This window comes from Anoplolepis gracilipes, chromosome 12 (assembly GCF_047496725.1).
Source record: "Anoplolepis gracilipes chromosome 12, ASM4749672v1, whole genome shotgun sequence".
Lineage (NCBI taxonomy): Eukaryota > Metazoa > Arthropoda > Insecta > Hymenoptera > Formicidae > Anoplolepis > Anoplolepis gracilipes.
Window position 1 is genome coordinate 4,376,918 of NC_132981.1, and position 15,695 is coordinate 4,392,612.

The 15,695-nt window shown below is 27.2% G+C and overlaps 3 protein-coding genes across 4 annotated transcripts; 2 read left to right on the forward strand and 1 right to left on the reverse strand.

Annotated features, from left to right (window-relative positions):
- Positions 1 to 1,105: 1,105 nt before the first annotated feature.
- Positions 1,106 to 8,838, reverse strand: LOC140672112 (COMM domain-containing protein 4). The gene is made up of 8 exons (XM_072903971.1): positions 8,745 to 8,838; positions 3,253 to 3,304; positions 2,944 to 3,015; positions 2,738 to 2,803; positions 2,370 to 2,409; positions 2,075 to 2,275; positions 1,717 to 1,863; positions 1,106 to 1,560 (listed from the first exon to the last, which is right to left on the reverse strand). Exons 2-8 carry the CDS (start codon positions 3,253 to 3,255, stop codon positions 1,523 to 1,525), a joined length of 567 nt encoding a protein of 188 aa, XP_072760072.1. The 5' UTR covers positions 3,256 to 3,304; positions 8,745 to 8,838; the 3' UTR covers positions 1,106 to 1,522.
- Positions 3,916 to 7,950, forward strand: LOC140671945 (uncharacterized). Of its 2 annotated transcripts, XM_072903698.1 has the most exons (4): positions 3,916 to 3,999; positions 4,838 to 4,899; positions 5,116 to 5,318; positions 5,961 to 7,950. In XM_072903698.1, the coding sequence occupies exons 2-4, from the start codon at positions 4,840 to 4,842 to the stop codon at positions 7,753 to 7,755; spliced, it is 2,058 nt and encodes a 685-aa protein (XP_072759799.1). In that variant the 5' UTR covers positions 3,916 to 3,999; positions 4,838 to 4,839; the 3' UTR covers positions 7,756 to 7,950. The 2 variants fall into 2 exon arrangements, with proteins under 2 accessions (XP_072759799.1, XP_072759798.1); XM_072903697.1 differs by lacking the exon at positions 3,916 to 3,999 and having other exon boundaries at positions 4,698 to 4,899.
- Positions 8,839 to 10,272: 1,434 nt separating the features above from the next.
- On the forward strand, positions 10,273 to 15,546 carry LOC140672110 (UDP-glucosyltransferase 2-like). Its single transcript, XM_072903970.1, has 6 exons — positions 10,273 to 10,562; positions 10,966 to 11,202; positions 12,000 to 12,413; positions 13,413 to 13,635; positions 14,330 to 14,549; positions 15,114 to 15,546. The coding sequence occupies exons 1-6, from the start codon at positions 10,341 to 10,343 to the stop codon at positions 15,403 to 15,405; spliced, it is 1,608 nt and encodes a 535-aa protein (XP_072760071.1). The 5' UTR covers positions 10,273 to 10,340; the 3' UTR covers positions 15,406 to 15,546.
- Positions 15,547 to 15,695: the final 149 nt, after the last annotated feature.

Here is a 15,695-nt window from a genome sequence, read left to right on the forward strand (position 1 = left end):
TTTATGCATGTCATTACAACAATCGCAATAAAAGAAATAACACGATAGTTTTTCTAAAAAACTTCTTGCAAACAAAAGATAATTATTTTAATAGATTAATAGATATTTTTTTCTAATCCTTATTTATAGATCGACTTCCATTTATTTAATAAATATTTACAAAATAAATACTTAACAATATTAAATCGGAATAAAAATTTCCATAAAAAATACATGAAGGATCTATATGATTTTAATATTTTAAGATGTATAAACTCGCCTACAGGGTTAAGGATACAGGATTAGTGAAAAAAATTATGGCTGATCAAAATATTTTTTTCTTATTATTTAATCCTTGATCATGCGAAATCCTTGGTTCCACCATAGCAAGAGCGTTGAAGAAAGAGCCGGTCAGAGCCCTCCAAAAAGAGTCGCGTCCCAGGAACGTGTGTATAATCGCGAGAGAGGAAGAGAGAAAGAGAGAGAGAGAGAAAGAGAAAAAGTGTTTAATTGATGTGTCATTATCGACGGCTCCTCCGAAATATTTGTAAATAATTAAGAGTCATGTCGAGAGTGAAGAGAATCGCGAGAGTGCGAATGAATGCGTGCGTGTGAGAGCGCGAGCGAGACGGACACATATACAGCGAATGTGTACGAATAATTGTATAAAGACTGATTAGATTAGCCTCGGTATTTATTCGAAACTAAACGATTGTAAACGCTACCGCTTTGCGCGTCCCAAAATACTCACGGAGCACGATGCCAAAGCTAGTTTTTTCCCCGCGGAGTAAAAACCTCGTGTTGTTTTTTTTTCTTCTTTTCCGTTTTAAACGGAAAATCGACGTGCACTCCTCGTCATGTCACGATCGCGAGATTTCCTTTTTTCCGATTGCTACCATTTCCCCGATTAGTCCGAAGCATAATCAGGCTTTCCATCCGATTCCTGAGAAATCTCTATCATACCCTGGCCTACAGATTTTAACCCGGAGAACATTCCTTTTTCCCTGTCTGTGCAAAATGTTCGCTTCGTGTATTTCGTTTAACGCACATGTGTTTTCGGATACAGCCTCGACAGATCGGAAAAAATGAAAGAGCGATGACTGAAAGCACAAAGGAATCCGATATGTATTACGTTTCGCGATGAGTCTATTTTCTTTGTACACATTTTGATTTAGATATTTTAATAACTGACGATCTCCGATATACGTTCTAATCATCGTGCTCGAATATGTATGAACGCAAGGGCAGAGGGAAGAATGACACGCGCGATTATTAACAGCGACATTTATTATCGTCACAACGTATCAATATTATTCAATGCATCGTATAAACCAGTAAACTAAATGTAAACTTTGTATATTCATTTACTAAGAGAATAAAAGTAAATTATTCACTGAATATTCGCGTATAAGATATTTTCTATCTCTTCAATTTTACAGAAATTGAAAAATTTCCTTTATCTTATTTTTATTGCAATAGTACATATTTTTATCTGTATATAGCAGTGATTACAATACGATATAAAAATTTTAATTATTATTATTTACAAATTTTCCATCAGTGCCCGTGCTCTTTTTAATTCTGAAAAACAACACGAAAGAGAAAACATGAGTATTTCGTAATAAATTGTACATAACTGTGTTAAAATCAAAAATTCATAGTAAAATGGATTTAAAATAACGGAATTACAAAAAATAAATTTTATTTAGAAACTTTGTGTTTGAACTATTCCCATACCTTTTAGTAATATTTGTACGTCATCTTTCGAGATATTTATTGTGGAATCTTCTTCAGTTCCATCTATTTTTTTCAATTTTAATGCCACTGTGGAAACAGGTGAACTACTATCGCAAGATAGTACCTCAATGGACGACAAGCGACTGACTACAAAAATAAGTTGAAAATAAATTTTAACACGTTAACTAAGTTATTTGGCTCGAAAAATATAATCAGATATATTTAAAGATATAATCCAGTAAAAAAATTTATAAATTAGACAAGGAATTTTTTTAATTCTAAGAACTGAATTCGATACCGGCTCACATTTCTTAAAATTTCTCTAATTTTACAAAAACGTAGAATTTAAACCAATCACCTCTTAAAGATTGAGACGAAAGAACAGCCGTGATCTGAGAACAGTAATCTGTGTGAAGTCTTGCTACGGCAGTGCTATGTTCTCGTGGAAGTCCCAATTGTTGCAGCTCGCTGCTCAAGTCAGCAGCAGAAACGCCATAACGGGCGGAAGATGTAAAGATTAATTCGAGAGCGGCCACCATTGCCTTCGCATCCTTCACATCTGAATAAAAATATTTAAACTTTTTTTATCTTTCAATTATTTTTGCGTGATTTAACTTTAATAATAATAATAATGCATTAAATATTACACGCACCAAGTTTTGCGTCTTGTGTGATCTTTTTTATCTTTTCCTCCTAAAAAATTAGTGTGATAGGATAATCATTATATGTACAGAATAGAAAGTATAATCAAAACGTATGCAAATTTGAAGCATAATAATAATCGTTTTTTTTACTTTATATTCAAGCAATTAATTTAAATTTATAAGAAATAACTCATAACTTTACAGAAATAATCTTTATTTAATTGTTAAAAGAGAGTTTAAAACGACAAATTTTAACAATATAGCTCACAAATACTATTTAAAATAAAATTAATTTTTTTATTGACCTATAATAATATATTGATGATAAAAAGATGCATAATTTCAAACCGAAAATTAATAATAAAAATGTAACTTACGTCAAGTTCTCCTTCGGTCAAATATTTAGCCACTGCTTGGCCTAACATTTTCATTTTAATCGAAGTCTAAAAATAAAATATTAAATTTCGAAAAAAATTGTATGTTTCTAACTGGCGAGTTCTCTTTAATAGTACATTATTAGAAATTGTATAAGTTTATATAATCGAAAATAAGATTGTATATTAAATCATAATTTGAACAATACCATTCGCGAAAGTGTGTTGATTTCCGCCAGCAACCAATCCGGACAGTCGCCATCACCAAGAAATCTAAATCTCTAATATAAAATAGATATATACAAATAGATTTAAAGATATTTCACAAAATTATAATTTATTTTTTATTTTACAAATTTATAAGTTTACTTTTTGACGATATTTTATTTATTTGAAATACAATATTATAGTCAAAATTAATTTTTGATTGAAATACATATTAATAATTTTTTATTAAAATATTGCAATAAAAAATAATTTTTGCAATATAAAATAATTTTATAAGTTAAAAATCTTACCATTTTGATCAATTTCCTAGTTTGCTTTTACACTGTGATTTCGTTTCTTCCACTAAAAATCAGAAAAAGCACAATTCTTAAAATTAAATATTGTTATTATAATAATCAAAATTAAACAGACACAAAAAACGATAGTATAAGAAAATCATAATTATTTTTTTATTACAATACATATTTTATTCTTGATCAACAACAATTTTCGAAAAAGAAAAAGAGAGATTCTAAAATAATTATTTATACAAAATTATCGAATCTAGAGTCCGTGTTTGCCCTATGTACTCTTACAAATGTTTAACCAACATCACTGGAATTGACCGTCGGACCTTTAGCCTTCCTTTGAGAAACCTACATCAATCATGACTATGTCTACTGCGGAGTTCAGATATGTCGTGTGCCCTCGAGAGAGAAAATGACGCAACTTTTTTCTGCCACGCTGCTCTTGTACGTGGTACCTCCCTTTTCTTTCTCTTTCTTACTGATAATATTCCTAACAATAAATATCATAAGACGAACGGACGTTGGACGTCATAAAATGTTTGCACTCGTTGGCGGAGAGTAGATTGGGTATCCGCAGTCAGGTGAACGAATTCCCCATGCAATCCGCCTAATCCTTCGACCGCGACGGAAATGGCCCACGGGAATTTCGACCAGCGAACATAAATACCAGAAGAGGACTCGGCCTATTGCCATTCTAGTCCAGGAAGTCGCGAACGCTGGATATTCGCCAACAGGTGAACGCCGCAGCAGGTAAGGAATTCTGATAATCAACTTAGAAAAACAGCAAACTCCTCTATGATACCGATAAACGCAACTGTGTTTTTATATCCAAAATTAAGATTTAATAGGAGATTACTTTTTAATACAGAAAATCCAGTAGGATAACAATTATATTGACTTATTAAAAAGTTATAATGATTTTATATTTCTTACATCGTGACGATCTATATCTTTTAGTTGACAATTTCGATAATGATAGATATTAAAATCTATGTCAATGTAAATTTGTTTCAACTATTTTAATTTAAGCATATAAATTTGTAATAAAAATCTGCACCTGTTGCTTCCAAATAGAATCAATCAAAATTAATATAACGTTATAAATATTAATAAATTTTCAATGATTTTCCTGCTTTATGTATTATAACTTTAATTACTTTTAATTATAAAATTATTTCTGTCTAAAAAATTATTTTTTATATTAAAATTGTCCTAAAAAATTCGTCATTACTATATTGTGATCTTGTAATGAAATACTCTGTATATACGTTCATCTATGATATTTAATGGAATTACATAAACAGGATAGAATGAAATTGGATTTCGTTTCACATGATTAACATTGATACTTATAATAATTCTGTACGTCACTTAATTGAATGGTCATACAGTAAGCATATTTTTGTACACTTAGACGAGTAAATTTGGATAAAGAAACATCCCAGAAATAATAGATTAAAATAATTCATAAGATTACGGCAATAAAATCGTTCTTGTATATAAATACAACTGTCACGTTACATTACATTAAATCATAATTGACATTGAGTAAAAATGCAAAAATCTATATAAATGCATTATCTTTTAGCAATGAAGAAGATATTGTTGGCCACAACTATACTATCGATAGCAATGTCCGAAAATATTCTAGTAAGTAAAATACTATTTATAATTATTTAAAAGAAACAATACAACTGTTCGATTAAAAATAAAAAGATATATCATTTAAAAACAGCGTTGCTTTTTTTTGTGTCGTGTCCAATCGACTACAATGAGAATTATTTTAAAAAAAATATGTAACTTTTCAAGATTTGATTATAACTATTAAAATTCAATATTAATGTGTGTAATTGTTTTTATTTTGAGATGGAGAACTATCTGAGACCAAAAACAGCATGGATTCGTGACAAGCCATTTGGTAATAAAGAGATAAAGCGAGCACCATTGAATGAAATTTCTTCCGAAGTGGAAGAATTCTCAAATTACGACGATGACAGACAGCGTTCTCGAATTTCGGAAACACGGTTCATTAGCGATTCCAGGAATTTGCCCTCGCTAACGTTTATGAGGTAATAGCAACACAATATAATATAATATACAGGGTGTTCCAGACTTACCGTATCACCTGCATGGAGAAAATTTTATATTAAAAATTACTATGGTATGTAGTAACTGTGGACCATTAGGAACATTCCAAGTTAAAATGTTATGTGAAACTGTAAAAATTGACGTAATTTTACGTAAAAATGTTCCTAATGGTCCACAGTTATTATATATTATAATAATTTTTAATATAAAATTTTCTCCGTGTGTTAATGGATTTCTGAGACCATTTGAAAACTATTATAGCCTCGACATTTTAGTATTAGGATTTTCGTCTCTAAATGGCCTCAGGAATCCACCATTAACAGGTAATACGGTAAGTCTGGGACAACTTGTATATGTATTTAAAGTCTTACGCTAAAAAGTTAAGACATAAACTTTACCCAGTTAATGTCTAAAATATATTTTTTTCAAAATATTATTTTAATATATAATTATACTAATTAGAGAAATTGAAGATTCATACAATAAATCTTTAGTTTAAAATTCTTTACCAACGTTTAAAAATGTGAATAAAATTTTGAAATATTAATCCAAAACTGTTTCTAACAATTGTTAATGCAGTTGAACAAACAGTATAATAAAAATAAAATATAATTTCGTTGCAGGTCACCTGATTTGGCGCTGCTTCCACAAGTTAAACTATTATCTTCCAATAAGCCAAAACTTGATAGTGCCAAACCAACAGTCTTGATCTCCATCGATATTCAAGAAGGGAAAAATGTCAATGATAATTCGCAAAAAGATTGCTCGAGAATAAATAGCCGTAAGCACAATCATGCTTGGCAGATACAACAACCGTTTTATGTGGACGAGCCAAAGTGGATTAGTATTCACCCCGTTGATAGTCAACGTTTGAATGTTGCCGATCCTTATATATTGTCACGAGGAAAGAAAATTTTTAGAATTAAAGATACAGAACAGACGGAAAAGATGATCGAAAATTACGAAGATTTTCCTAAATATCCAAACAAAAGTAAAAGATCAACGAAAAGTCGAGTCCGGAGATCTATCGTAATGAATGAAAAATCTCAGAATAATATAATCAATGACAATCAGAAAGATCAGAGAAAAGAAATAAATTATAATTATTCCCAAGATACAGATTCAAATAATATTATAATGCTTAAAGGACATCAAGATAAAAAATCTTATAAAATTGACAAAATGTCTGAAGGCAGAAAGAGTGAGAAAGATACTACAAGTTCTGTTCATAATATCTTTATTAAAAAATATAAAAACGATAAGATAAAAAATGTGACGGAAAGTTTACCATATAAATTCAAATTTATAAAACAAAATCAAATTTTGTCCAATCATATTAGAAATAATAACAACAAAATTCCGAAAGTTAATCAAGATAAAAAATTTAATAATTGGAAGAATTTTTCTGTTAACATGAATAAGAGAAATAATAGATCAGTACTACTAAAAAATAAAAATTTCTCCGAAGTTTATAAAAAATATAAAACTCAGAAATTCGATACGACTTTTGAGGAAAATGTCGAAAGGAATGAAACAGATATGTACGAGCAGATGAAAACTAAAGCTAATATCAACAAGCTAAATGATTTAAATATATACAATGATAATACTTTTATCTTATTTAACAATAAAAGTCGGTTTTACAACAGAACAGAGAACTCAAATAAAAAAGATATAGATTATAATAAAACTATCGAAAGACCATGGAAAAGTCAATATTATATGCATCGTAAACAATTTGAAAACGAGGAAGAACCAAGGAGTGAGAAAAATAAGCTCGAAATTGATAAAAATGACACCGAAGCAACAGATTCGCAATTAATGAACAGATTTGATTCAGACAGAATAGGTCCGAGAATAAAGAATTATTTCGATCATCGGAAAAAACGTAGTCCTTGTAAGAGCTGCACGATTGAACCGAAACTCCAGGATCAATTGATAAAGGATATCGAGAGAAAACTTCACTCACTGTCTTTAGAGCGAAGGAACAAACATAGTGATATTCTAAAGGATTTATCGCTGCAGGAGCCTTTCGTTATTTCCCGAGGTAAGAAAGAATCTAACGAATTCGAGAACAGTGTCTTTTCGACGGAATCGGAGTCACGAAACGCGGATGACAAGGATCGCTTTAAAGAGACGGAAGCTCTCCTGAGTATGTTATTAATGGAAATGTCCAGGTGTGATAACAGTGACGTGAACGTAAATTGTTTACCAAACAAGCGATCACCAAGAGATCGACGTTTCCTTGAAGAAATCTTGACAGCATATGATCCATTCTATGTAGCTAGAGGAAAACGAATAAACCTAAATAAATTTTTGATCAAAATGCAATCGCAGCGAAATCAGAAGAACCTCATTCAAAACAGATGGAAAACAGCAGGCCTTAAGGGACACGTGATACGAGAATATAACTTCTGACTCCGATAATGCTCGATAAAAAAGCAAGCAACATTGCAAACATTTCCCATCATTTTCAGCTCCCTATTTAATTTGTTCGTGATGCATATATGGCAATCCGCACATCATTTTCTTCAAGACATATGTATATTAAAGCACAATGAATTATAAGACATATTTCTTATTGTTAGTAATAAAAATAAAATTATCGAAAAGAAATTGCCTATGTAATCTTAGAGCTTCCAAAATGCAAAACTTAAGAAGTAGATGTGAAGTTTAGAAAAATCTATGTACGCATTTAATACATAATTAAATTCACACTAATATAAATATTTATTCGTCTAAATTCGCTGATATCTATCATACGTATTATGTATATTGCCAAATTAATAAAAAAAAAATTGACGAAATAATGTATGACGAGAAGGACATGATTTTCAATTACGATGTATTAAAAGAATAAAAGTGAATACATAAATATTAAAAGTTAACTAGTATGTAATTCTAATATGTAATTAAAATTTATTTCATATCTATAAAGTTAAGTTAAAGAAGCTTTTGTAATATCTTGTTTTAACTTTTTAACTTGTAATTGTTGTTATTAATGTATCTATAAATTTATATTATTATTTCTGCAATAATAAATTAAAATCGATAGTTGCATATCTCGAATATTTATAAAGAGTATACGATAAAGGAAACAAGAATATTAGATACAAATATAAATGTAATACTTTTTACTATATACATATTTCTGTTTTATATATATATATATATATATATATATATATATATATATATAAGATATTCTTATTTTATATATTAAAAATTCATACTATTTTCTATATTTTCTTTTTATTATTATCGTATAGAATATAACCTACAAAAACAATTAGTAGAAAACTATACTGTTAATTTACGCTATAGAAAATACTTTATTTTCAACAAACATTAGTATATCACAATAACGATTATTTATAAGAAAATATATAAAACAAAAATAAAGTTACCTGAACGATATTCACAAAAATTATAACACTGTGATTGACACTTGTACATACAAACCAAGGAGGTTAGAATTGACATTTCTATCAAGTCGATAAGTTAGAAACCTGATATTTTCCATAGCAGAGAAAAGCCTGAGAGAAGTCAAAGCACTATTTTTGGTGAGCAGTATGCTAGCGTCAACTGGATCCAACAGTGAAACTACATGGTTAAACCACTTTTCGATACCATGGTAAAACAAATTGGTTGGTTTGTGTCCATGCTAGATTGCTAATCCATAATTGTGAATCTCAAAAGTACAAAACCTTTATTGACTGCGCGAAATCTTTTTATTTTAATATATGTTATGAATAATAATAGATATATAAAATATTATGGAAATTATTAAAAATATTTCTTATGTATGTACATATTAAAAACAATATTATGTATATGTTATTATTAAAATATTTTTTTACAAAATTATATATTAAAATTATTATGCACATACGCGCGTATAAAAAAATATTATTCTCGCAAAAAGGGAAGAGAGAGAGAAAGAGAGATCTAAATAATTAACTTTTACTTTTACAAATTGAATTGATTTGAGAGTAAAATTTATGCAGACTATAAAATTTACTTTTTCGAATATTTATTTAAATGTATCTGATAATATTAATTATATTTTATAAATGTAATTTTACATATTTCATATAATAAAAGATATTTAAAAATTATAATAATTATTAAATATATAATGAATCTCGCCATACATATAAAACAGTATTAAAAGAAATAAAATAAAATAGTAGCAATTTCTCAAGCGACTATAAGTAAAAAGTGTAAAACAAAATTGTTTCAAAAGAGTAAGTTTTTGAAAAAATTCATTCTGGAGATCCGCATGTGAGATCGAGTATATATGTACTTAATTAATTAGAGTTGATGGCTTAATGGATCTCGCTATACGTAAGAAAAAAATAAAGATTCGAAAAATTATTATTACATAGTTTATTTTTTCCTCCGTCGAGTAAGATTTTGTGTGTGACAAAGAGGACATTTCCAGTAATTTAAAATTATTGATAACGTATTTGTGCCGCATCATTGTGCAATCATATTTAACTTGACATGTTTATAGAAAAGTGTTCAAAATGCACAATCATATTGATAATTAAAAAAACATTGAGTGTGCTTTAGAAGATAATAATATAATTGATTGTGAGATTGTAATATATATCAATAGATTATATAATAATTGTATAGTAGCTTGAAAAATAAATATTGTTTGATCATATTTCTTTATATTTAATTAAAAATATTAAAAATTATTGTAAATTATATTTTTAAATCTTTATTATAAATATATTTAACTACAAAATATTCAATTTCCATAAAAAAATAATAAAATTCTTGGAAGTCTATTATAGCTATATTGAGTTAATTACTTCTTAAGACCTTGCTCTTCAATCAAAACAAATCAAAGTAATCTTATCAAAAGAGTAAGAAGGAAAGAGAAAGAGAAGAGTTACAATCAGACAAATGCATGAGTAGATACATTTGAGCTTGAAACTTGACTGTGATAACAAGCAAGTGAAGCAAGAGGCAATTGTATTATTTGCTTAATCATGTTAAAAAACTTGATTTTTTATTGTATTTTTGTAATGGGAATGACGACAATGTCAAGTTCATTAAAGATTTTATTGCTACAACCAGTAGCATCAACCAGTCATCATATTTGGACGATGAATCTATTGAAAGGACTACTTCACAAAGGACATCACGTACACGTAGTGAGCATCCATGAACCCAATATCAAAGATAGACTGGCGCAAAATATGACATATGCTGTAAGTATGTGTTACAAGAAATTCGAATGTATTCCAGATAAAACTGTTAGTTTTAACACGTAATATAAATCAATAGCTAATATAATCGTTAAGCCAATTACATACAAGGTGAAAGAAACTCATAAATGCTGCGTCAATTTTACGCAAAAATTTTTACATTTGACTGGTATCTGATAATAATAAAGATAATATAGCAAAAATAATAATAAAAATAATAGCGAAGATAATAATAACGAAGATAATAATAACGATACGTCATACTACTTGTGATGAGCAACTGCCCGACTTTTTGGCATTTGCGCAATTAGTTTTACACAAATATTGTATCTTAATACCTAGTATCAAATGCCATTTTTATCCTGCATAATAAAAAATAGAAGAATGTAATTTATATTACTTTTAGGTTTTCAGTGATGTAGTGAAAGAATTTCAAAAATCTGAAGAATTTAATCCAAAGGAATGGGGAGAGTATAGTGTAATTTATATGACATACTTTTTATATAAATGTGCAACATTACTCTGTGAAAAAATAGTAGAAATTATAGAAACAAAGGAACTTTTGGAAATGATAAAAAATGTTGAATTTGATGTTATAGTACAGGACGTTACTTTACATCAATGCTTATATGGATTATGGGAGGTAAGATTATACAACCTATTAATACTAAGTGTATGTATATAAATTGTAATTTAAATTAGATTAGATAAATATGATTAACGTAATATATTTTTCAATTAGTAACAATAATAAAAATAATAATAATAGTAGTAGAGTAGTAGTAGTAGTAGTAGTAGTAGTAGTAGTAGTAGTAGTAGTAGTAGTAGTAGTAGTAGTAGTAGTAGTAGTAGTAGTAGTAGTAGTAATAATATTAATATATACAGATTATAAATGCACTACTTAATTAAATTAATTACTAAAACAAAATTGTAATTTTACTATATTTACTATATTTATTGTATAACTTTTAAGATACATAGACATGTGCAGAAAATGATATAAAGCTCTTTAGAATCTTGAAGGCTTATCGTTAATCCGAATTAGATAATACATAGATCATAATCTTTATAATCTAATATTTTTTTCAGTAAAATCATTAATATTCCCTTAATGAGATTTTTTAACATCTCCTTTGTTTTTTTAATTATATTTAATTATAATTATTAGACTTATTTTAGTAACCTAGTAAGTTTTTAAAAATAAAAACTTATGTAAAAATGAACTACAAAAAATAAAATTTCTTATTTAAAAATTTGTGCAAAAATTATAATATATCAATATATAATTTGAGAAGAAATCTTGAATAACAGTTACTTAATCACTTATAATTTGAAAATAGATTAATATTGAAGTAAATATCATATTTCTTTTAGAGTTAAACTTTTGTATATAATATAGACAAATATAAAATATTATCATTTTACATAGATTGTTTTCAGGTTGCTAAAGGCAAACCATCTGTAGTAGGCTACGTTCCGTTTGGTCCTGCACCTTGGATGAGACATTATATCGGTGGTCCCCATTATCCAACTGTTCGAGCTCATGCATATACAGCTATTGCAAAACCTGAAGGTCTATGGCAGAAAACGTGGAATGCTCTTTATTATATCGTGGATGATCTCGTTCGAAATTATTATTACATGCCCAACTGTCAACAAATTGCTAACCGATACATAGGTCACGAAATCAGACCGATAGGTGAGCTAGAAAAAAATATGACTGTCGTTTTAATTAATACTCATTCTGCGTTTGAGCCTGGGATTCCGCTGCCGCCAAACGCTATAGAGATTGGGGGACTGCATGCTCAAAACGTGCAACCAACTGCTGACGAGAAAACTGTAACATATCCCGATGTAAGATTCACTATTTAAGAATTAGTTAAAACACTGTCGAAACTGAACATGCAAAAGAAATGAAACTGATCAAAATATTCTTTTGGATTAAAACTTATTAATAATTTGTACATATATATACAATTTTTATATGTTTACATATAATATGAACTGAATATTATGAAAAAATATTCTTATTAATAGAAATATTTTTTTAGTAAATACTAAATAGTAATTAATAATTTAGTTTTATTATCCGTGAAATTAATAAAATTTTAATATCTAATTATTTATAATTGATATAATCATTTATATCAAGAACTAATGATATTGTATTTATTTCAAAAATAAGTTTTTTCACTAACCAAATATTTCAGCGAATTATTCAGAGGAAAGAAATTTTATATTAGTCTATTGCATTTTTCATTAAAAAGTAGGATAATTTGAAAAATAATTTGAATTAGTGGAATTGAAAACAAATACCTAACTAATATACGCAATAATAGCTGTCTATTTCAAACTTATTATATATATATATATATATATATATATATATATATATACTACTTTAAAATTGTTTATCCTTTAATAAACAAGAAATCATATGTACACAATAGTCTATATAAAACTACTACATTGTTATGATACTATTGCAATTTGCAATTCACAATTTGGAATTAATTAAAAGTAGAGCTATTTTGATAAATTTGTAAATATATTCATTTAGTTATTTATTTTGACAGCCATTTTACATAATTGTACGGAAAGTCATAAATATTTTTTTAAGGAATTCAATAAAAAACAAAAGCTGTTGGTATTTTTACATTATATTATATTTTATATATTATTTAATTTATTATATAATATTATTAATATTATTAATACTATTATAATAAATAATCCATTGTGTAAATGTAATGATATTTTTATGACTGATTGACATAAATGAATTGACATAAGTAAATGTATATTTTGGTAGATTGTTGAAATGTTTTTATTTTATTATTAAATATCTTGCAGAGCATACGTGAATTTCTTGATGGAGCAAAGAATGGAGCAGTTGTAATATCATTGGGAACAAATGTAAACTGGAAATATATTGGAATAGATAAACTTAAGGCTGTCACACAGGCTCTTTCAAAACTCGCGCAACGAGCACTTTGGAAGCTAGATGTTGAACTACCATTTCAAATGCCGAATAATGTAATGGTTGTAAAGTGGATTCCCCAAAATGAAATTTTGAGTATGTTTTAAATACACACTTTATTAGAAAATACAAAAAATACACGTTTTAATAATTTTGAAATCATGTATTTATATTTTATTATTTATAATTAGCTTATATAATATATATTATTATTATTTTTTATATTTTTTCTACATGTCCTTATATATTTAAATAAATTTATTTAGTGATTCAAACTAGATTATAAAATCCGAATGACGTTTTTATATGTTATTGATAGCATTACTATTGTTCTAAAAAGAGCATGTGAAATGTTTTATAATTACAGAAATTATTTGCTTTCAATTCCACTAATTCAAATTATTTTTCAAATTATCGTACTTTTTAATGAAAAATGCAATAGACTAATATAAAATTTCTTTCCTCTGAATAATTCGCTGAAATATTTGGTTAGTGAAAAAACTTATTTTTGAAATAAATACAATATCATTAGTTCTTGATATAAATTTATGAAATTATTACATTTTTTTTATAATAAAGAGTTAATTTTTATTATAATAATAAATACTTGTATTTATTTGAAGATAATTTGCAAATGGCTAATTGTAAAATTATATTAATTTTAATATAATAAAAATAAATTTACAATTAACAAAATGTCTGCATTGACCTCAGATTATGGTTCTCTTTATCATAATAATTTGAAAGAGTTAAAATTTATTACTATACATATATAATGATTTATATTTAGGTCACAAAAATGTAAAAGCAATCTGGACACATGGTGGTCTTCTCAGTACACAAGAAGCCATTTGGCAAGGTGTCCCATTGATTGGAATGCCATTTTTTTCGGATCAAAAATTCAATGTGGCATTATTAGTACATAAAGGTGTCGCTGTACGGTTAGACAGTGATACTTTATCCACGGAGTGCGTATTAGATGCGTTTGAAAAAATACTTTACAATAAAAGGTATTTGAACACTCTTAAGTTGATAATATTTTTTGTTACACATGTAGTCAATATTCCTTATTCGCAAAAAACAGGTTCTGCTAATAAACAAGGAAAATACCACATATATGTAAGACCTGAATATGGGATTTCTTTTAAAAATCAAGTTTCTCTACATTGAGAGATCAATTTTCATGAACAATTCACAAAGATAACAGAATTGAAATTTTTTTGACTGCAAATACAAAATTGTTTAGTCATGTATAAAAAAGTGGTTACAAATTTTTATTTTGTCAATAACGAAACGCAAATAATAAACCTGCGAATAAGGAGCTTTGATTGTGTGTACAAATATATGTTATTCTGTAAGTAAATTTGGCATATTATTATCCGAATAATAAAAGAATAATTATATATATATATATTATAAGTATAACAAAGTTAATATAACAATAATAGTCTAAAATAATAAATTTAAAAATTTAATATATTTGATTACAAATGTTTTACGCATATGTTTTGCATTTAGTTAAGATACGTCTAAATTTATATAACGTTATTAATAATAAAATATTTTTTGTCCAGTTATACAAAAAATATGAAACAATTATCCAGTGAATTTCGAGATCGACCAGTGCCGCCGTTAGATTTAGCGATATGGTGGATCGAATACGCTGCTCGCCATCCAAATGGACGTTTAGAATCTCCGCTTAGATCGCAAAGCTGGATGGAACAGAATCTAATCGATATTTACGCATTCTTATTTCTTAGCTTTATTATAATATTATCAGTAATAGTTTTTGTGTTGAAACAATTATTTAATTTTTATTGTAATCGTGTACGTGTCGCATCTAAAGTGAAAAGTAAACAAACTTAATAATTAATAATAAATGAGACACATAATTTTTAATTTAAGAAAATAAAATTAGCTTATTAATATAAATATAAATAATACAAGAATTTTAGTATTCGTGATTAATGTTCAAAAATTCAGCATTACTATGAATAATCAGAACTATTTAAATCTTTATTATAGCCTATAATTTGTTTCTCCTTCCTTTATTTGCATATACTTATATATTTTTTTATATAATATGTATATTTTTTTTAATAGTCTGTTGCGGGTAATATTTTTAGAATATCACACACGACATCTATAATAATAAT

Bases quoted from the DNA above. Each gene is read 5' to 3' on its own strand.
- LOC140672112 (XM_072903971.1), bottom strand. The intron at 2,276-2,369 runs GTGCGTGTAATA...ATTTTTATTCAG, and splicing joins CACACAAGACGCAAAACTTG to ATGTGAAGGATGCGAAGGCA. The intron at 1,864-2,074 runs GTGATTGGTTTA...TTATTTTTGTAG, and splicing joins TTCGTCTCAATCTTTAAGAG to TCAGTCGCTTGTCGTCCATT.
- LOC140671945 (XM_072903697.1), top strand. From the start codon at position 4,822: ATGCATTATCTTTTAGCAATGAAGAAGATATTGTTGGCCACAACTATA. The intron at 4,900-5,115 runs GTAAGTAAAATA...TTTTATTTTGAG, and splicing joins CAATGTCCGAAAATATTCTA to ATGGAGAACTATCTGAGACC. The intron at 5,319-5,960 runs GTAATAGCAACA...ATTTCGTTGCAG, and splicing joins CCCTCGCTAACGTTTATGAG to GTCACCTGATTTGGCGCTGC.
- LOC140672110 (XM_072903970.1), top strand. From the start codon at position 10,341: ATGTTAAAAAACTTGATTTTTTATTGTATTTTTGTAATGGGAATGACG. The intron at 10,563-10,965 runs GTAAGTATGTGT...TATTACTTTTAG, and splicing joins CGCAAAATATGACATATGCT to GTTTTCAGTGATGTAGTGAA. The intron at 11,203-11,999 runs GTAAGATTATAC...GATTGTTTTCAG, and splicing joins GCTTATATGGATTATGGGAG to GTTGCTAAAGGCAAACCATC.